This window comes from Montipora capricornis, chromosome 4, assembly GCF_036669925.1.
Source record: "Montipora capricornis isolate CH-2021 chromosome 4, ASM3666992v2, whole genome shotgun sequence".
NCBI classification, from domain to species: domain Eukaryota; kingdom Metazoa; phylum Cnidaria; class Anthozoa; order Scleractinia; family Acroporidae; genus Montipora; species Montipora capricornis.
Genome location: NC_090886.1, coordinates 7,375,220 through 7,397,381, shown reverse-complemented (window position 1 = coordinate 7,397,381; position 22,162 = coordinate 7,375,220). Strand labels below are relative to the sequence as shown.

The 22,162-nt window shown below is 38.2% G+C and overlaps 2 protein-coding genes across 4 annotated transcripts in view; one reads left to right on the top strand and one right to left on the bottom strand.

The window, feature by feature from the left end:
- Positions 1-1,390: 1,390 nt before the first annotated feature.
- LOC138045428 (uncharacterized) lies at positions 1,391-19,841 on the bottom strand. The gene is made up of 9 exons (XM_068891936.1): positions 18,614-19,841; positions 11,839-12,021; positions 11,154-11,185; positions 10,641-10,714; positions 6,391-6,582; positions 4,561-4,605; positions 3,927-4,054; positions 2,455-2,592; positions 1,391-1,686 (listed from the first exon to the last, which is right to left on the bottom strand). Exons 1-9 carry the CDS (start codon positions 18,640-18,642, stop codon positions 1,593-1,595), a joined length of 915 nt encoding a protein of 304 aa, XP_068748037.1. The 5' UTR covers positions 18,643-19,841; the 3' UTR covers positions 1,391-1,592.
- The window catches only part of LOC138045427 (uncharacterized), a 27,337-nt gene continuing 23,427 nt past the window's right edge, over positions 18,253-22,162 (top strand). For 2 of the 3 annotated variants that reach the window (XR_011131581.1, XM_068891934.1), the window contains exon 1: positions 18,253-18,552. Coding sequence is in view for 2 of the 3 variants with exons in the window: in XM_068891934.1 (XP_068748035.1) it covers positions 18,502-18,552 (51 nt within the window). In the remaining variant the exon portion in view is untranslated. Of the gene's footprint in view, positions 18,553-19,156; positions 19,228-22,162 lie in introns of all 3 variants that reach the window. The other variant, XM_068891935.1, reaches the window with a different exon arrangement.

Genomic DNA, 22,162 nt, shown 5'->3' with positions numbered 1-22,162 from the left:
TTGTTTACTTCCTCACATTTATTTATTTTTATTCAAAATACACTGTATATACTGTAAATAGCCAAACATGTTTTGTTCTGTACAGCATGGAATTGATTTGTAAACAAGGTAGGCATATTTTTCCTGTTGAAATTTGCATGGTGATCATACAACTGTAAATATGGTCAGGCCCATGATACAGGACTTGTTTCGACAACAAGACTTGACATTTTTGTAAATGCTTTACAATTATAGCATATTAGTACTATTACAGTTCCCCGAATGCTATCACTATAATAACATTTGCAAATAAGAACCTGCTAAGAACCTAGTCAGCCAGTTATCGGAAAAAAATACCCCAAAATATAAGAACCTGTTCAGCCTGAAATCCAAAATTCTAGGTTCTTTATACGCGGGTTTTTACTGTATTGAAAGTTTTGTTCAAACTCGGCACCATTCAATTATCCATGCGTGGGACATTGAAACAACGAAACAAATCGTTGTTATGTAGCAAAAACTAAGAATAGTAAGGAAAACTAGGGCATAATTGTTTGTCTGGGCTATTATCTTTCGTAATAGTGATTTCAAATTGCCTGATCTTGCAAATGATATAAGGAAACTGGACCACTAGTCATCAACTCACTCCTCCCTGGCTCTAAATGCAGAGTTTCACATCATTTATATATAAATAATCCAACTTTTACTATCATTTTTTTTCTCCTTATAATATGTTTTTCGAGTGCCTATTGCGAGTAAAGAAGACGAACGAAAAAGAGTGGCTCTCGGGCTCGTTTCTTTGCAACACAACGACCAAAGGAAAATTTCGGGTAACAAAGCTCATTGTCAAGGTAAATACTCGCGCTAATTGACGACATAAATTATGCGCAGTAAGGATGCGAGGAATCATCCTAAAAGGGGTTAACTTTGCGCTTATGAACATTTTTCACGGTGTTTTTTTCCAACTACCCCATCACCGTTTTTCCCCAGACATCAGTGATTTTAGTGCTCCATAAGGAATATTTGATCACTTCCAACCTATGGGTAATCCACTGAGCAGATCTGTCTTTTATTTTCAGTCTCGATGCAAGATGCCTCTCCGTTTGCCAATCTTTGTATTATTGGTGGTTACCAAATTATCCATCATACATCACGCGCTTCTTGGGCATGCGTACAACACAATCGTACTCAAGAGCTGCATAGATCCCAAGTGCGCTAGCTGCAACTGTACTACGACTTGACTTCAAACCAATGTGAGCTAAGCAGTGCGACAAAAGAGGAGGCGCTGGATAAACTTGTGAAGAAGGACTACTTCATTTACGCAGAAAGACTCAAATAAACTGCTCATAGATTATGGAAGGCTCTTCATAGCCAGTTCTCAAACAGAAGTCAAATTTCAAAACAGATTCTCGTCTGTTTTTAACACTTTATGACTGTTTTTTATTTGATTTGTTTCTGCTCAATAATAACACTTAAGTATAAAGCGCGTTAGTATATTGGCAATAAAAAAGTTTAAATAAGTTTGGTGTCCCAGGCCTGTATAACTACAACATTTTATGGATTCCATAGTTAAACGACTTGCGACTTCCGCTAAGCAAGTGAACCTATAGTAAGTTCTAGTGATTTTCAGTACAACGTATATTTTTGCCTTCGTTGAAAGATGCTTCTTCCTTCGTCCAGTACCGAAGATGATCAAGAGCGTTGAGCCACCTATAAGAAATATCAGCAAGACGTGAGGTTTAAGCAGCATTTAGTTTTACAGAGTTACATACTCGAGAGTCAGACAGACAGACAGACAGACAGAGAGAGACTAACGGAAACTGAGAGGTAAGGGAGGGACACGGGGCAAGAGGAATACGGGTGGGTAGGAGAGCGGAAGAGTAGAGGGCGGGAAGCGTGAGCTCTAAAAAGGTGGGAGCGAAATAATTTATTAGGGGTGGGAGAAACGCGAAAACATGCGGGAGCTCGGTGAAAAAGCTACCGGAGGCGGGAAAACAGGGGACGGGATGCAGGAGATTTTCACCCCCTACCACCCACTCCCACCGCCACGACAGACAGACAGTAAGGGCGAACTGATGGATACCATTTGCTTACTTCATGTGCAATTTTTAACTCTAGTTTCCTCCTATTTATCTTATACTATTTCTTCTTTGTATTATTTTATTTTTGCTCCCTGCGTGTTATGTGTATTTGTGTTTCTCTGTGTTTGTGTACCGACCTAAACTAGTATTATCACTTTTGTTAAACTGGCTGCCTGCCCTCTTTAACTCTATGGTTATTTCAGGTAGTCAGTCCCCTCTCTCTTTTCATAAATAAATGAATTAATTGTCTGTAAGGTAACTAAATGGGGAAGATAAAGCGTGTTGTTGTTGTTGCTGTTGTTGATGGATGGAATGATGGCTAATTGGATAGATAAATCGATAAATAAACAGAAGCAGAGAGACAGGGAGTTGTCTTATGAAGGGAAACGCGTTATACCTTTCCTTTTCCTCTTCATCCTTTGCTCTAATCTCGAAAGTTCTCTTGGGTGTCACCACATTGAAACACGACTTCTTACAGTATCCTGCGGAAGAAGGCCAGTCTTGAACTTCGGTGATATTTTTTATGTCAATGAATCTAAGGAAACCAAAGGACGCATCATGCTTCTTAAGAGATTTCCGTGACCAACACAGGCTCTGGGGACAGGTGGTAGTTCTTCGCCCAGCCTCCACCCAACTCTGGGATGAGTGTGAAGCTGCAAACTACAGCATAGGTGACTCTTTACTTTTTCGGTAAGGGTGTGTGTGTGGTTTTTTTTTTTTTTTTTTCTTACTTCAGACTACATTTTATGTTTTAGGTGTGGAGGAGAAGGAGATAAGGCCAACGGGCATGGTGGTTGGGGGAAGGGGTGGGTGAGAAACAATAACGTGAATAGGTTTTTTTTCTGGAAAACACGCATTTCAAAAGGTAAGGGATTACTTGTAGCCTATACTTGTCTCGGTGTCAGATTTTCCAGCAATGAATGCGTGCCTCACACCGTAACCAGATCTATCGCGTCCATTCACAAAACTGGTAAGCGAAAACACGAAGAAGAACGGAAGGCAAACCTTTTTTGCTTATCCGGCACGAGTAAAAACAATCTCTTCACACCTCATTAGTTTTCTAGTGAGTCCCAATATGATTTATTATACTCAAAAGACTCATGCAAAAACGTATTATCTATGAGTTTTAAAAATCATAATCATCGTCATCATCATTATTATTATTATTATTATTATTATTATTATTATCATTATTATTATTATTATTAGTTACGTTTAAAAATGCTCCCTAGAGTTTTACGGCCGAGCGCAAGCTGGGCACGCGTATGGCGCGTAAAGCCTGAATCGCGCGTCTTTTTCTGATATTTGTGACGTCAGCGTGGCCAAATCTGTAATATTAACCGCTAATTTTCTCGTGTTCACTTCGGTAATTTTTTTTTTAATTGGCTCAGTTCTAACCACATACAGTTCCTATCAAATGCTCAGAATTTGTTAAAATCTGTATTAGCTAATCGAATATATTTAGAAAAATAACAAATTACGGAATATTGGCAAAACCGTCTAAACGACCTTGACTTTTTGCTACTTCAATATGTCAGGCAATATAATTTTCATAATGTGGCAAAGAATAAAAAAATTTCACAGAAGAAAAGTATAAATATTAAGAAATTTAGGTCGAAACAAAGAATATATCTCCCTGTCATTCGATGTGATGTTGTCATGGTAATGGCCATAATCCAAAAATTGACACCAAAAAAATAAGCCTTGTTATATCGGTACCCATACTGGTAAATCTCTGTAGGGAAAACTTCAAGAGAAATTAATTAGGTTTCTTTTTGAAACTCGTGCCTTGTAGTAAAGGTATTCGCAAAAACTCTATGGAGCCACTTTAACCGCTGTTAACAATGGAACACATTTTGTTTTACCTACCCTCTGGGAATAGCATTGTAATAATAGAGCCTGCCGTCGTTGCTTGCTGTAAACCAGCGGTGTCTCCACATTCTACCTGTAAGTCCTAAAACACCACGCTTCCATAACATTCCACTGATGTGATTCAACTAAGTAGGAAAGAGGACATTAAAAAACAACTTTACGCAATTGAATAATAATAATAATAATAATTGAGAAACGATAAGGGCCCCCAGGTTATCCATTGGGATCTCAGCGATAAATGTGGTTTTGAAAGGACAACAAAATGGTATGACCACGAACCCGACCAAGTCTGTTGTTCTGAGAAGTAAAAACTTTTGTGGGATTTTAAGATCCAAACAAACCATCACATTGGACACAACAAGCCCGATATTGTGCTCCTAAATAAGGAAGAGAAATCATGCATTATAATTGATGTTGCCTTGTCGGAGACTCCGTAATTCGATTAGGCCAAAGCACCATTGATTGACTAATCTCGTACCCAAATCTTACTCTGTCACTGGAAATGTGAGATCTGGTAAAGTTCGACAGTACACCATTTTTCATTGGCTACTGGAAGAATTAGCTGCATGCTTGTAACCAACCATTCACAATTGAGAAAGTTACACGAATGCATAATAATTTTATTTCATACCTTAATGCACTCCGCAATGTGTTCCCTCCGCTTAATTTCTTCCAACTAGCATAACAAACAAAGAAACGAAAAAGAAAAGAAAACAGCAGCAGTTTACGCGATATTCGGCGTCAAAAACAAGCCTTCGATTGAGAGCAAAGGAACATTGCCAACAGAGTCTTTAGAACTTTCTTATTGGTCATGAATATAGCTTTGCGTTTAGCTCTCTAAGACGTGGGTTAACAAGGACTGGTTCCCCTCCCCCGTAATAAACTCATAAACGCTTTGTGTTATTTACTTCTGCTGGTTTCGTTTGATTTTTGAGGGAAGGAGGCAGCGACACTTAAATCAAGACCAAACAATGTAACTTAACAAAAAAGGTATACACCTTATTCCAAAATTGCACCTAATTTATTGTTCTTTTGTTTGCATGTTAATTAGCCCTTTTTGGATCGTCAACAAGTTCAAATTACAAAAGAATTTTGAAGTGAAAAATAAGGTAAAGATGGCTTATTAACAAGGAAACAACAGAAAAATAAATTGGCCACCATTGATGCTTAACAATTATCCTGCTAAATCGAGCAGAATATGGCCTGAGACTAAACTTAGGCTAAAGCTAGGGGATATTCCGCAAGAGTGAGCAAGACAATTGTTTTGTTATTCGACGCGTCGATTATAAAGCGAATTTTACCGAATTTACCACAGAAAAGCTGTAAAAGGCGCCCTGTTTTTCTCCCAATTCACAAGAAGCACGTATATATAGAGGATATTACATCGGCAGGTTAGTTTTGCAGGTTGCAGGTTGCAGGTTGCAGGTTGCAGGTTGAAATTTACTGTGACTGTTACATGAATAGCTAACCTTAGGCCTAATTAGGCCTAAAAACGTTTCTTTAGGCCTCCTTAGGCCTAAAAACGTTTCTTTAGGCCTAATTAGGCCTAAGGTTAGCTATTCATGTAACAGTCACAGTAAATTTCAACCTGCAACCTGCAACCTGCAACCTGCAACCTGCAACCTGCAAAACTAACCTGCCGATATTACATGACCGCGCGGGGATACGAATTTTATCTTCGAGTGCTGCAAGTATCTCTCACGAGAGAGCGAAGCGAATGTTCTGTTTATTATATAAGATATTAATGAAATGTCTAAATTTAAAACAACTTGTTTTATTCAGTTTCGAAATGATGAAAAAGTGGTCACTAACCGCTAAAAGACGCATGTTGTGTAACATGAAACAAGATATGAAAGTTATGAAAAACAAATCATGATAATGTCAAATTTGCAATAAAAATGTTAATGTAGTAGAGCAGAATTATAATAAAGCACAAAAGTATCTTACAACGAGGAGAAAGCTCGCGTTTTATTGGCTAATCGTGTTGGTTACCATGACAACACCTATATCCTCACATGTGAAAGATAGAAATGATATGTTCACTGCGCGCGGTGAAGATATGGTTTTTTAGTAAAAGGAGAAATCCTGGTATTTCTTCAATATCTATATAATAAAGCAAGATATCTGTAGCGTGCGTACGACGAGATTACGGTTTTACAATGTGTTGTTGCTCATTGTGAAGATGCCACCTCTTGACATTCAGACCCCAGCAATACACAGGACGTTTGTTGCATCAACCAAGGTTAATGGCCTAAGCTCCCACGAGCCTCCCGTAGGTCAGTCAGTAGAGCATCCGAAATAGCAATCTGAATGTCATAAGTTTACTCCAATTGGGAGAATTCGTTTTTTCCCGAGTACTTGTGTGTATTGCCGTTTACAGAAAAATTGCATTTCCAAGGTTTAATCTTCCTTGATTAAATTGAACACCTCAATTCCTATCTCTTGCTGAAGAATATCATACCTTTGTCATCAAGTCTTCAATCCTCGACTGCAGGTGTGTAACGTCTGCCTGCAAGCCGTCTCTCTCCTTGATAACTGCTTCCATATTCATGTTATCTATCCTCATCTGTCTCATTTTAGACTGCACCAGCACGTTCTTATCTTCTAGTTCTCTAATTTTGTGCTGGAGTTTCTGGATTGTGGCTTGCTTGGTCTGAAGATATAACCACACAATAGAGCTAGACGTGTTTAATTTACTGCTACTTTACTTCCTGATGTTAAACATGGCCACACAAAATGAGTTCGCCCAATCTTTGATTTTAATAATAATCACAAGGAGGGGGTTATTGGGGTGTATTAGAAACCGAAAACCGCATACAAAACCGTCAGAAAACCGATACGATGGTGGTAAGTGCGGCTTACAGAGCAAACTACACTAACACTTTATTTCATCAAAGTATTTGTGAATGTCATGGACTTGTCTAAAGCCTTCATATCTTTTAGTATATGCTAAAATTATAGGCTTTATTTCTGCCGCTCTCTCGAGCCCGGACTTTGTGGGCTCATTTTCCGTAAAGCAGCTGGTAATGGAGCCAAGTTAAGTTAGGAGTCCTCTCTAAAATTGCAATTTTGCAATTGCGAAAAGCTATAGCTCAGGAAACTTCAATCAAATTCTCTAATTGAACATTTCTATTTGATAACTAAGACCTGACAGTGTGGAGACTCGAATGGAATGTTTAATCTTGGTCTACTGATATGCGATTGCATTGAGGAAGCTAACCGGTACTGTTAGTTCCTTGTTTTACATGGCAGCAGGAACTTGCTCAAAGGTTAAATGTGGTAATAAACCGATACTTGCTTAAAACAAGAGACGAATATTGAACCTCACCGCCCCCCGGGGGGAGGACTCCCATATAAAAAGGGGAGGGATGCTCATCGGAAATTTTACATTAAACCCTTAAAGGAGACCAATCTGGGCGTGGCCCAGGCGTTTTTTGACCCTTAGAAGAGACCATATTAGAACACAAACAAATGAAAAATACAGCGACTTTTAATGATGGCAAAGACATTATCATCTAATACTTTCGCTTGCGTGAAGAAATATAAAAGTTTAAATATACACTTTTATATTTCTTCGCGCGCAACCCTAAAGGAGATTTTCACGGCTACACATGATTGCGTTTTGCCCAAGACACCCTAAGTGAGACTAAAATCCGAAATTTACACCCCTAAGCGAGACGACGAGCATCCCTCCCCTTTTTATATGGGAGTCTCCCCCCACCCCCTCCCGGCACCGCCCTTCCATATCGCGACGTTGCACCAAAGACAAAATTCGCCGATGTCCCTAATTCACCTTGCTGGCCCTGGGAATTGTTGTCATCTGCACTGACTTCGTCACTACTTTCATCAAATTCTCTCCGGACTTTATCAGAGTCACTAGCTTCTCACTCATTTCATGCTCGTTCAGATTTTCATGGGGTCCTTCATCTTCATCCACTCCGCACCAACTCGGGCGTCATTCGACACTCGTGATCCCCTACCGTTACATTTAGTTTGTCATGCATTCCTCTCAATAACTTTGGCGTTTCGCGGCTATAGAGTGTTTTCATGTGACGTCTCCGGGAATTGAGTTCTATTATCACTCAAACGTTTTCTTTTGTTTCGGAGGAAAAACAAGGTTAGTGGTCACGTGAGTGAAAACAGGCATCTTGTACCCTATGGGACCTTACATTCTATTTATCAGGCCCTAGTAGTTTCAACTACTGCAATATTGTTTGGGAAACTGTGGAGTAACTTTGCAGGACAAACTGCAAAAACTACAAAACAGAGCAGCCCGTGTCTTGACCTACTCTAACTATGACGCTCATGTCAACAATTTATTTGAACTCTTAAGATGGAAATCCCTAGACTCTCAAAGGCAAACTGAAAGAGCAAACAATGGTATTTAAGTCCCTTCAGGGACTAGCACTTGAGTATCTCTGCTCGAAAATTGTCCATCGCGATTCTGGTTATTGTTTGAGAGACTCTGTGAATGAGATAAATGTTCCGCAACCGCGCACAAACTACTACAAAAAACAGCTTTGGCTATTTAGTGGCGCAGTTTTGTGGAACAGTTTGCCATTAGAACTAAGGAAAGCAGAGTCCCTCAATCAACTCAAACGACTGATTAAAGAGGTTATCTAAGCCATTATTCTAAACACGGCATTCATGGAAAGCAGCTTTTATTGTATGATATTGAGTAAGATAGTTTACATAATTCTATCTATAAGTTTTTAATTGTACATATTTTTTTAATATTGCTGATGAATTGCACCGTGGTTAAATAAAGATTAAATAAATAAATAAATAAATAACACTCTATTCGAGATCAATTGCCGCTCAAATCTAAGAAAAACCGGAACCCAAATGGGACAAAAAAAGGAAAACCCAAAAAGCACATCGGATAACAAAACCGAAAAACCGCTCGTATTTTTTACGAAAACCGAAAACCAGAGGCTAAAAAACGAAGAACCGCAAACCGCAATGAACACCAAAACCAAAAAACCGAAGTCTTCTGGCATAAAAACCGAAAAACCGATCTAAAAAATAGCCAAAACCGAAAATCCCAATGTCCCCCTCCACAAGCAATGAGTGAAAAGCAACCTTTACAGTATTTTAGCAGGTCTTCGTGCTGACTGGTTGGCCAGGGACGGTCATTTTTTATTTCAAACCATTTTTTTTTCTAGGGAGAACTTTTGCGATAGAATTTTTCGTTGGTAATCTTAAGCTTTTAACACTATTCAGCCAGAGGGATGTTACTGTTACGTTGAAAATTTTCATTATTTAGGGCGCATTTTCCTGGGACTATCCCGGATTTGGAAAATTCGGAATAGACGGGTAATCATGTCTTTTGGGAGTCCGATTTGTTTAGTCACGAGCATGATTACAGACTTATTCCGGAATACGGTGAATCAAACGCACTTTAAGTCAATGATCGAGGGAATGGATCGCGCTCCAAAGGTATTACAATTTTGCTCCATTATCTCCAAATTGAAACAAAATTCATGATGAGAAACAAAATACTTTTTTATCGCTTTATTTATTTTACCAAAAGTTGCGGGAAAATCCCAACTGCTAACCCTTTTATTTCAACGGTGAAAGCTGGTCGCAAATTGATGACTCCTCCATTTAATTTAATCACAAAGGGAAAAAATTCAGTCACAAATGCGATTGTATTGGTTGCAATTTCGATTACGGATTTACCGTAAGCATGTAAATACATTGGACGGGCCTAATTATTAGTTTTATAACTTGTTTCAGTTTCCGCATAATCCGGTGTAATTTCCGCATAATCAACGCATGTTTCCGTATAATATGGCCAAAAATTTCCGCATAATCTTTAAATTTTTTCCGCATCCTATCAGAAGCCATGTTACTTAAGGCGCATTTTCCTGGGACTATCCCGGATTGGAAAATTCGGAATAGACGGGTAATCATGTCTTTTTGGAACCTATTTCGTTTTCGGAATGAATGGAATAAATATTCCCTTCAGTCTGCTCCCGACAGCAGAATGAAGAGCACATGATTTACAATGGTAATAGGACTGATTGGAGTCCAATTCAGTCTGCAATCATACGAGTGATTAACAAAATCGGACGACCGCGTAGCGGGAGTCCGATTTGTTTAGTCACGAGCATGATTACAGACCGAATTGGACGAAACGATCGCAAAGTCCCGTTACCAATTAATCATGACCATTACAATTTAGGCTAAAACAAATACATTCATTTTTCACTGTCTTATGTTACAAATTCGTCCACTTTGGAAAATCCCCGGTTTGGTTGGGTAGGTGGTTGTTGCTATGGTTATTGTGATAAATTCTGTTATTGGTGGATTAAGTTGAGTGCACTAAAATATGATTGGCTGATGTAACTGTCCGATTACAGCCAACTGTCCGATTTCACTGTCTGATTACAGCATTACGTAATAATTAGTGAAAAATAAAGTAGTTAATGCACCAATCAAACTGTAATGGTTATTATTAATTGAGAATACGCGTAACATGCATTTCTTTCCGAAAACTGTTGGCGGGAAATCATGCGCGGCCTGCCAAGCCTGTGACGTGGTACCGAAAGTCAGGTTCAGCTGCTCCATCCAGACTATTATGCGCGCTGTTCCCATGTCACTTCCGACAAGAGTATTCCGTTTTCAGAATATGCGATTTTTGGAAAACCTTATGCCACTCATTCTCTCATTGCTAAACCGGAATAGAAATTAACATAACAGTCCCACCTTCATATTTGGAAGAACAGATCGCATCTTACTGCCCAAAGCTTTGACATGTCTGAATCTGGACTTTGATTTCTCTAGAGATGTCAACCATAAATCAAGTTAAGGCGAGGTGTATAAATTTCCAAGAATAAAAAATCAGTATCTACGAGATATTATTTCAATATATTAAAAAAGAGTTAAACTGGGATTTACACTAGAGAATCACGAGCATTTCTAGCTGGGTAATATTAACAGATGAACATAGGAGTGGTAAAAAACAAAACAAAGCAAAGCAATATCAGGCAGATGCAACTGTAAGCGTAGTTTGTTAACCTTACGAAGTTAAACAATTTTGTATTATTGCATAGAGGAAAAAATAATCGGCTGAGTTTTGAGAAACTTTAAAATAGATAAGCGAGTTCAGGCTTCAAAAAGAAATGAGATGGGGTTGGAAGGGAGAGGCCCTGGCAGATGGAATACTCATTCGCTTAAGTTGATGGGGGAATGGAAGAGAGAGATTTTTTACTTTCTTACGTTTATCATCACCAGATGCGGCAACCGTATTTCTGTGAGGTAAAAAGAAAAAGAAACAAAAGTCTAAGTTAAACAAATGCTTTCCTTAGAACTCATCTCGTGTACGTTTATAAACCTATGCCAGGTTGCGATCATTGTTCTTAGGATTTGATAAAAATTGTGAAAATGTTTTTTGGATATGTCGCTCATTTTTATTCCCCGAGGATACAGGGGTACTTCTAGGATTTTCTAGTGTGGGTGTGTTGCCTGGTTCTCCGAATCCTGAAGCTATTGCATACCAAAATATGCTATTTTAGATAACCCGTTTTGAGACGTGACTTCTAATTATAATCTTTTCGCGATAGAAAACCGAGACGTTTGTTATTCCCTTAAAATCTATACTCGTTTTTTGACTGAAACGGCCGATAAATCATACTTTTTGGGAGCAATTCATTGTATATAGGAGTACAACCCCTGCCCCCTTTCCCACCACCTCTTCATTTTGGAGGAGTTAGTAGGGCTGATGTAAAACTGTCACACGCATTTGCGAATGATATCTGTAATATAGTAAGACTCCGGTTTATACAATGAAATAAAATAAAACAAGATACTGAATCCATATGGCTTCCTAAGAAAAGGAAATTCTACAAATACTTTTCGATTGCCGACTAAAACAGCTTCTTAAAAAACATCTCTGTTTACTTACTGTGTAGATTGGCTTGTATTTTGCGCGTCTTTACTATCATCATAATCATCATTATCATGGCCGTCACTGTCATCACTGTGGCTATCATCATCATCATCATCATCATCATCATCATTATCTTCGTCGATGAATTCAGATGCCTCAGCAATTCTTGGTTTCAGTTCTTCTTCATAAACTACATTACTTAGGGAGAAAATAATAATATTGTAACCTATATTAACTCAGTATGCTGGTGCCTCCCTATGAATGGATAGTATTCATTATGATTACTCTGTTCGAAAAATAACTAAATTGTAATCAGTAAATTCAGCTACTGCTACTCCCTGTTTACACTAGTTCTCGATTCATACTAAGGAGTAATGCAGAGGTCACAGAAAGAAACTCTTTCAAACCTGTGTCAACAGTGAAGTTACAAGTTGTTAAGGTCTTACAACGAGGGTATTCTTACCCTAATCTCTTCGATTTCAAACTCAACAGACGTGAATTTCAAGACACTTCTGCTTGCCGGAGTTTTAAGAAAGATTTACTGAAATTTGGACTTAACCGTCAAATTTCCACTCGTCTAAACTTCAAAACGGCTTACGAGCAAACTCGTGCCTAGCTTCAGTCTACTTAAATCACAGCTTGATTTCAACCACATTTGCTCTACTATTGAATCCAAAGCCTTGAAGTTGAAAGATCACCTTTCGCGTAAACTGGATGTGAAATTCAGCAAACTTAAACGGAAGTCACACTTGGTGTCACCTTGGTATGGCATGGTACCAGTAAACACGCCAGCCCCAAAAATTTACAAAGGTATAACATACAAAATGTAAGTATATACATGTAAATACGTGTATATTTAAAAAGCGACTACAAGATAACCTATAGCGACAAAACTACTTGAATCTGCTTAAGAAAGTAAGACTAACAATACTACAAGCAAGACTCTAAGCAATGACTACGTAGGTGAATAGTACGGTGACTGGAAGTGATATTTCTTCCCGCCATGCGAAGGTGGCCTGATTTCTAGCCGTAGTACGCTTTCCGAATACGTAGGAGATCATGGCCGGCCGTAATGGAAAGAACGTAAAGATTTTGTCGTACATGACATACTAATTATATGTTATTGTTTCAACCTAAATGGCAAGATACAGGGATTTTATCCTTTCTTAATCATTATTTTGTCGATTTTGAGCTCAAAATGTGGTAGCAGTAGGCGCGAACAACAACGCGTTTCATCAGTGAAGCTTTCACCTGATGACTCAAGATTTTTCTAAGCTTTCAAAGTACTTCTCGCCGAGACGTTTCGCATGTCTTTTCCCAAAATGAAAGTACTTTGGCAATTTAAACTCATACATATACATGTATCAGCATTTGAGCGAAATGAGCGAGAAAGGCGCATGGGATGGAAGTCGTCAAAATGTTGTTGTCGTTGCTCACAATGGAAAGTTGCTGGTACTTGCAAAGCTTCTGCAAGGGTCCTCAAATCTTGCTTTTCGCAAAACTCCGCCAAACATTCACCGTCTTCGATGTCATAAAGGTCAAACTGGCCCTACGAAGAGTGTGGAAAAGTCAAGTTGGCAGGGTGATATTCCTGTTAGAGAACTAAAAATTGTTCTCCCAAAATAGAAATAGAACTGTGCGAAAGAAGGAGCAAATCTCTTATTTCTCGAAAAGATGGCATGACACTTATCAAACTACTAGTACGCGACTTGCTTAATGTAAACAAGAGCTTTGAATTTTCGCGGGATGCTACGTAATCGTTCCATTTTTCCACGGCTAAAACTCTCTGTACCTAGTAAGGCTAATGATATGGGATTTTATTTAATTTATAATTATGACCCCGCACCCAACCTAAGGAACGTTTTCATCAGAAGGAATACTAGTCAGACAAACTACCACCTGCGAAATAGTGAAACTGATCTGACACTTACACTGTTTTGCCAGAGCAACAAAATTTACGACATGAAAACAAAATTAATTTTGAACCACGAATATAAAAAGTTACCATCAGCGAAAAACATTTTGGGAAATTTTTGCTAAGTTGAATTTTGTTATTGTACTTTTGGCTGCACAAGTAAATCGCAAAATCGAAAGTGACATCGAATTCAGCGGGGGGCATTGAATACTAAACAGCGAAACGAATCACCAAAACACCATTGAATACTAACTGACAAAGGTTGGATTTGAGATTAAACATCGTTTTAGGCCTAATTAGGCCTAAAAAGTTATTGCTCCTAATCTCAGTCTTAATCTGAATCCGCCTAATCTTAATCTCGATGACTTAGAAGCAATAACGTTTTAGGCCTAATTAGGCCTAAAACTATATTTAATCTCAAATCCAACCTTTGTCGGTTAATATTCAATGTATTCAATGTTCAAATAATTCTTCACTGTCACATTTCCAATTTTTTTTACCTTTGCAGAGTTGAGTACAAAAGTAACTATGTTGCCAGACAACTTAGATGCGACTTCAGTAAACACGGTGATGTATTCAAGGCGTTCGATTCCTTCAGTGTTTGTTAAATCCATAAAAAAATTGCCATTTGATTTCGGTGTTGTATATAATACCGCGTTAGTAAAATATTAGAAACAAAGCTCACTTGATATCCAACGGCGAAAAATGAAATTGTTGTCGAAGACCATTACTCGTCGCTTTAAAGATTCGAGATATTTATTTTTCACCGCCTGTCTTGTTCATCCAATTGACGTTCCATTCTTGAGCTCTATGAGGGTATATTTTGTTTAAAGATCCACTAAAACGCCATTCGCGTTTCGACGCCATTGCAGGTTAATTAAATGTTCTCCTGTGTGTGCACCAGAGAAATCTACGCATTACCCCAGCCCCCTTAAACCTAACAAAATACGCACAGAAGACTCTATACACAAAGACACCACTAAGCAGGGGAGTCACAGGCAAGACTTTTCATGCCACGGAAAAAAATAATAAAACGCAGAAATAAAACGCAGGTTCCGACTGGGTTGAGCTTTAGCAACGACAACGGTGACGGCAACGAGAACGTCACAAATTTACATATTTAGTGGGCAAAAACAATGGCTTTGCACGAAATGCACGTGCGTTTTTCGTTTTGGTCCATTTCTTTGCCGTCGTCAGCAGAACAACAAAATAGCCAAATTTGAGGTTTTATGGAGGACGTCAGCACCAGGAGATTAATTTTCATTTTCTCCCCTAAATTAATCGTGACTTATATCGATTTCATTCTTGAAGGGCTACACCATTGTCATTTTTAAAAGCTTGGAATAGTCGGAATTGATTAAAATAATATATTTCGGAGATGACGTTCTCGTTTTTGCCGTTCCCGTATAGCTCCCCAATAGGGAGTTTAAGAAACCACGACGGCTACGGGGACAAAAACGTCACTTCAAAATATACGTTTGAGCTATTCTAAGTATTTCGAGATTATTACATCTTGTTTATATGATACAATATGTGCGAAGTGTCCTATAACTGGATTGGTACGAACGGATTTGAAGTAAAGGGCGAGCCTGAAAGATTCACTGTAGTTTGTCCACGTTGTCGTCAAAACCTAAAATTTGGTCATTTCACGTAGTAGTTTTGACGAGTACGGGAGAGAAATGTTTAAAAATGCGTGCCGCACGTGCAGCACGATCATTTTGGTTCTTTTAACCAATAATATTATTGCTTTTTGGCGTTGTCGTTGCCGTAGCCGTCGTCGTTTCTTAAACCCCCTAATATGGCGAACTCAACACTCGATAAAGTGAAGATACCCGGATGTATTTCCGCGTCAAACTGCACGGGAGGTCTAAAGTGTTGACGAGTGTTGGCATCTCATAACACCTTGGGGATTAACATTTTAGTCACGCAAAACACAAAATGTGCAATAACTCCGCAAGAAAAAAACATTTTCTAATAATTTCTTTTTTTAGAAGAAAACAAATATAATGAGCTATCTCATAGTAGCTTTTTAAAATTTTGCAAAATTCGAGACCGAAAAGGTTAGCAGTAACCTTAAATGAAACTTAGGAGGACAGTCAGGAGGACAGTCAGGAGGACAGGGTTAATGCAGTAATACCACAGACAGACGCGTTTTGATACATGTAGATGTGATCGGTTGATAACCTCAAACGTTCGAGTTATAGGAGAACTTTACACTAGAGAGATGTTCAGTTCTCCAGAGAGACCCTGGGAACGAGGTTGTGGCGGTGCGAGCTTGTGGGCTTCAGTTGTGACACTCAAGTCGCCTCACAGGAGTTAAAAACGGCCACACAAGCGAGTAAGTCTGTACATATTTTTTTATTGAGACATACAGTAGCCACATGTAAAAGTGATGTCAAACAGTACTTCAAGCAAAAGCAATAACAGCTGATCGTACGATGTATTCGATTAAGCATGGTCTATATAATACTAAGGCACTCTGCATGTATGAGAAGACACAGCATTGGAAATCATTGTAAGTTACACGTAAAGAAAGGTGAAATGCCGTGTTCTTCTCGTGATTTGATTGACAAGCTGTGTAAATATTACATCATTCATGTTATCCTTCAAACTTACGTACAATTCTTGAGTTAAGTGCATATTAAGCATATTAATTTTTATAAATTAATATATTTTGCAACAGAAATACTGAATGCTCTCCTCGTTTTTCATTTCAAGAGATGAAAAGTTCTTTCGAACTATCGTGTTTTATTTTGTTTAAGTGTAATGCTTCCGTGTAGTTGTATTGTTTTTTGTTTTGAAGTACCTGTTATTTCCAGATGTTCTCTTATTTATTCAACACAATAACTTCACCATTCTTCCTTTTGTAAGAAGTTTTAGGAATGCTAATTTATCTTCTTTTGAAATTCGTTCTGTACACTACACTGTACATGCAAAATAACTGGTCTTAAGTCACAGAAATGTTACAAATGTAAGAGAACATAAGTTGTGTTGTAATGGCAGTTCTTGTTAAATGTTTGCTAGAAATGCTTAGCTTCTCTTCCTGATATGTCAGACCTAGCAACTATGGCACCATGAGGGAAATGGAAGTGCCTGTCAGGACAAACAGTTTTCCATCTGGAGCAACAAACCAGATGGTCAAGTGGAACTGCTTTCAGGGATAAAATAGGATGAATGTAGCATATCACAGTGAACAGGCTAATTTATTACCAGATTTCTGGATTTCAAGATATTAAAAAGTTCATATGCACTGTTCTCTGTATTATTCTCCACAATTGTTAAATTTGTGTAACCTTCTCATTCCCAAAAGTGATCAAGATGAAATACTTATGGAGTAACAAAAGGCAGCAGATTGTATAGAAAACAAAGGAATTATTACTATTATTTTCAAGATTATTATTATTCTTTTGCTGTTGTTGTTGTTTTGATTATGTTATTATTCTTATTATCATTATTATTATTTGCAGTTTATTGAAACATCTGTTTGCAAACCTATTACAAAATTTGGGTGCCCAAAAAGCGTAACCAATTCCTGTTAATTCCTAAAAAAAAAAATTACAATCCTCTATCGGTATTATATATCCTACATAATAGTATATTTTAAGTATCTAAATGTAAAAATCCTAACCAATGATCTATGTATATGTATGTATATATATAATGAAATGACGTGATAAATTGATCATCAGCTAAAAGTGCTCAATGGGTTCACCAGAGCTTTAAATGGATACGTAGACTTAAACTCGGTGAAAAACATTTATTTGCTACTCCGAGTTTCATGCTTCTCACGATTTGCTGAGAATCATATATATATATATATAATTATACTCCAAGAGCTAGGTTATTTGAACATTTACTGCAACTCTGAGTTTCATGCTTCTTGCGAAGCAATCATCAGGCAACTGCCAGAAATAACGGTTACAATCACAGAAATTTCAAATTTCTGTGATTGTAACCGTTATTTCTGGCAGTTGCCTGATGAATGCTTCGCAAGAAGCATGAAACTCAGAGTTGCAGTAAATGTTCAAATAACCTAGCTCTTGGAGTATAATTATTCATAGCTCTAGCTCTGCTATTGAGCACTTTATTGTAGATGAGGATTTCTTTCCACTTTTTCGGTTATATATATATATATATATATAACGATGAATTTCTGGAGTCGGACTAGTTCAAAAACATTTAATTGCAATTAAATGTTTTTGAACTAGTCCGACTCCAGAAATTCATCTTTATTCACAGCTCTGGTTTAACCATCGAGCACTTTTATAGCAGATGAAGTCTTCAGTTTTTCCACTGGCAGTGGCATATATATATATATATATATATATATATATATATATATATATAAATGAATGAATAATCAGGACACGCGTCCCACCTCTCCGAGTCCCCGCGTCCCAACGTCCTTGAGTCCCCGAGTCCCCACGTCCCCGCGTCCCCACCTCCCCGAGTCCCCGAGTCCCAAGTCCCACGTCCCCGTCCCACTTTTAGTAACAGCCCAAAAAGCTTCCATTTCTAACATGAAACAAAGCTCGTTAAGGATACTTTGTGGTCGAAATATCAAACACAAGCCTTATTAGTGACTTAACAACAAAATTGGTGATAAAGCGTTGTTTTTTCTGAGGAATCGAGCGCACTCTTTTCATTGGCCGAGAACTGGGCTCGCTGGCCGATAACTGGGCCCACGAACGAAGCCTCCATTTTCGTTATTACTCGGGAGAAAACAGCGTTGAGCAGTCGATAGCTTTACATGTGTAAACTGAATGCTGAAGCTAGTTGTCTTTGAAATTTCAAGTCCTTACGGCTACTCCAAGGTAAGAAATACAAGTTTACGTTATTTGTGACCGAGAACTGGGCCCCCCGTACTGTACTTACGTTTGTTCCTCAGAGGCATACCGGGCCATGTTGCAAAATATATGTTTCACGTCTCTATCTCAACTTGCGTCTGGAGTCGTGAGCATGAGCTTGTGTAAAGCCTTTATCCTGGTTATGAATGAAAGCTTAGGACTTCCCGTAATGTCTTTCCTATTCAGCACCACTATAAATGAAGACGTCACGGGATCTCAGACTGCTTTCTATCTGAATTGTTCGCAAGGCTCAGAGTTTCCTTTATGTTTACTCTAACCTTTGCTCCCGAATGGCGTTTTCCACGAATCAGGTAGACCAGGTGTTGCTAGGTGCAGGTCAAGTTTCTTCACGCCACTCTAATTCCCGGAATCGGGGAATTATCTGAACCGGCAAGAAATAGTTTTGTTGTTCAGCGGCGGAAGATGTCCAGAAACCGTTTGTCAATTGGGACAAGTCGGAGAAGTAAAAGGAGGAGAAGGATGAAATAAATTATGATGTGTTACAGTAAAACCGGTTGTTCATTTGCGCGCCACTTTGCAATTTTGTGATGCAATGTGTTTTGATTGGCAGTATGCTCCGAGGAAGTTGCAAGTGCAAAATTCAACTTGCTGCCAGCTGTTTACGCTCCCATGCAGAGTCAGGTATTTGGACCCGTTCAAAAAAACCTTGATCTCTATTTTTTACAATATAAATTTAGGGCATAATAACTCTACATTGCGTAGGATTCGCAAGGCTGTGCAAACATTAATTGTTAAATGACAAATCCACAAAGTGGAATGCAAAGTATCAAAGCTGCTCAATTTGACCGAGTCATCTCTGCTGGTTCTATCGTTTATTTTATTGGCTGGTGATATAAATCCTCATCCTGGTCCTGGCAATGTTTTTGACGTCCCAACTCTTAATTTCAAAGCTAGAGGGCTTTCGGTTGTTCATTTGAATGTTCGAAGCCTTCTCGGAAAGATAGATCAATTAAGATTATTGTGTGAACGCAATGGCGCAGATGTTATAACCTTATCTGAAACCTGGCTAAATAAAGGGATATATGACAGCGAAATAGAGTTGCCAGGGTATTCTATCATTCGACGTGACCGTAGCGAAAGGTTTGGTATTCACCGGAAGAAATGACCTCCATACAGTCCATAATAACAACGAGGCAATTTGCATACAAGTGAATCGAACTCGCTGTAAGCCTTTAATTATTGGATGTATCTATCGACCCCCAAATCAACAAGTGGACAAATTTCTTGAAGATTTTAATAATTCTTTGGCCGGAATTGAATCCCACTTTGACAAAATTATACTTGGCGACTTCGACATCGATTATTCAACTAAAAAGACAAGAAATGCTAATCAGTCAGATAAACGAAAACTCAAGGGAATAGCAGACCTTCACGACATTAAACAAATAATTGACTTTCCAACACGTATCGCTGAACATTCTGAAAGTGAAATTGATTTAAGATTCACTGACAATGTCCACAAAATTGTTGATTTTGGAGTAAACGACTGGTATCAGTGATCACTCAATGGTGTATTGTGTGTTCAAAAGTGGTCTTATGAAGGTTCCGCCAAAAACGCTTGAATATCAAATTTTTAAGTCATACAACAAATCATCCTTCAGACAAGATCTCATAAATGTCCCATGGCACGTTGTTCTTAATAATCATGAAGATTTAGAAGGCTGCGTGCAAACTTGGAACAAATTATTTCTACAATTTGAGGAGGATCATGCTCCATCTAAAACACGTCACAGTTAGGGCCGGGTCGCACTACAGTCAAAAACCAAAACGAGAAGCTCCAAAAAGCTTACACTGGGTTGCCTGTGGTACGCGTTACACAAAGAACTGCAGCGTTCCAGTTAATTTTTTCAAGTGGGGCGTCATTAAGACCATTTGAGGGGTCACCCACATGTCGCGCTAGCAGAGGCCCTTTGGCTCACACGTTTAATTATTTTGTAATGTCCTGTCCCATTTTAAGGTCTTTTAGTCTTTTAAGCTTTCGTAATAAATTCAGTTTAAAGATAACAAAACACGCTCTTGAGTAAAATTCACTCGTTTCTTCTTTAAATAAATAGTCGGCAAAAAACTAACTGCAAATTGCTCTGACGGACGTTTTCCAGCATGTCTAGCAGTTGGACTAAGCAAACGTTTATTGCACATACAAGAAAGGACTAAAGGTGTTGTTTCCGCTTCATAATGTGACGGTCTAATCTGATGCCAGGTCAAAACATTGTTTGGCTTTGCGTTTGCACCAGAAAAAGGCAAGCCAAGAGACAGATGAAGAAAAAAAATAACATAGTGTTTATATATAACTATGAATCGAATTCTCATTGAAAGATCTTAAAAACACGAACATTTTTGCAGTCTCTAACGTTTTGTCAAAAGGAAGAAATTGATCACATGCTAGGCAACCGTAAAGGTGCACGTGATCACCCTGTGTCAACTACGGGAAAGAATGTTTCAGAGTAGAACAACGTACTGTTTAGCGAAGAAACTTCCGTCGTTAGTTAATTTTGTTGTAATATTTAACTGAATATTTAGATTTCTTCTGTCGGGTCAGGAAGCCTTCTTTGTCGGGTTCCTGAGAAACGTATCTATTTTGACTTCAGGGTGAACTATTTACACAATCGAGAGGTTGAGTGGCCGTGTAATTGAAAATCTAAACATCTATGAGATACAAAAACAGACTTGCGAATTACCGCAAATCACAATGCTGACAAGCACAAAAGCGAAGAAATGGTTAAGTAAATATGAAGTTTGTTACTATCTGAATGTATTTGGGTCAGAGTATTAAAAAAGGAATATATTGTCACGCAAATTGTGTAATTTCATGACACTCAAAATTCGCAAGAAGCGCGAGTTTCATGTACACAATCTTCGCACTAGCAAGTCGCAGCAATAAAATTGGATTAACCAGGAAGTTAAAAGAATATTGTTGGCTTCCCAAATAAATTTCATCTTGCACTACAATGACAAAATCATTTGTCAGAGAAATAAAACTCCTTTCTCGTGTATCACATTTCAACGCACGTATGCAAATTTCTTAACTCATTTTCAACGCGATTCCCGGGAAAAATACATAGTAATAGCAAAAATATTATTTCTCGTCAAGTGTTGCATCTTTTATGTTCAAATAACAGCTAAAAATAAAGATTTTTTAACGATCTATCCATCGGCTTCCTGGGAGCATACTCTCTAGAGAGTAAAGGAACTTCCGACGTTAAATAAGGTGTACCTTTACCTAGATATTTTTTTCATAATTTAATATTATCTGTCAAAATTTGCACAACAGTCAAATCATAAAAATAGCACCGCACGGGACAAATTTAGTCGCATTACCTCTTCGTCGAATTCTAATGCTTAACACAGGAATTTTTAGTTATTGTGAAAATCTTTCTATATTTGTTAGCAATCATCCTTTCAAATTTCAGAGAAAGCGACCGGTCTGCGAATATTTTACGAGTTTCAAAAGGCGAAGTGGATGTTATTTGCATAATCGGGCAAGTTGCGCGCGTGACCCGAAATAAATCTTTTTTCACAAAATGTTCCCGAATCGTCAAGTATCACCAGAGAAGAA

Excerpts from the sequence above, each read along its gene's own strand:
- LOC138045428 (XM_068891936.1), bottom strand. The coding sequence starts at position 18,642 with ATGGCCCGGTATGCCTCTGAGGAACAAAC. Across the intron at positions 11,186-11,838 it reads AATACAAGCCAATCTACACA|AAATACGGTTGCCGCATCTG; the intron begins GTAAGTAAACAG and ends TTTACCTCACAG. Across the intron at positions 10,715-11,153 it reads CGCATCTGGTGATGATAAAC|AGAAATCAAAGTCCAGATTC; the intron begins GTAAGAAAGTAA and ends TGACATCTCTAG.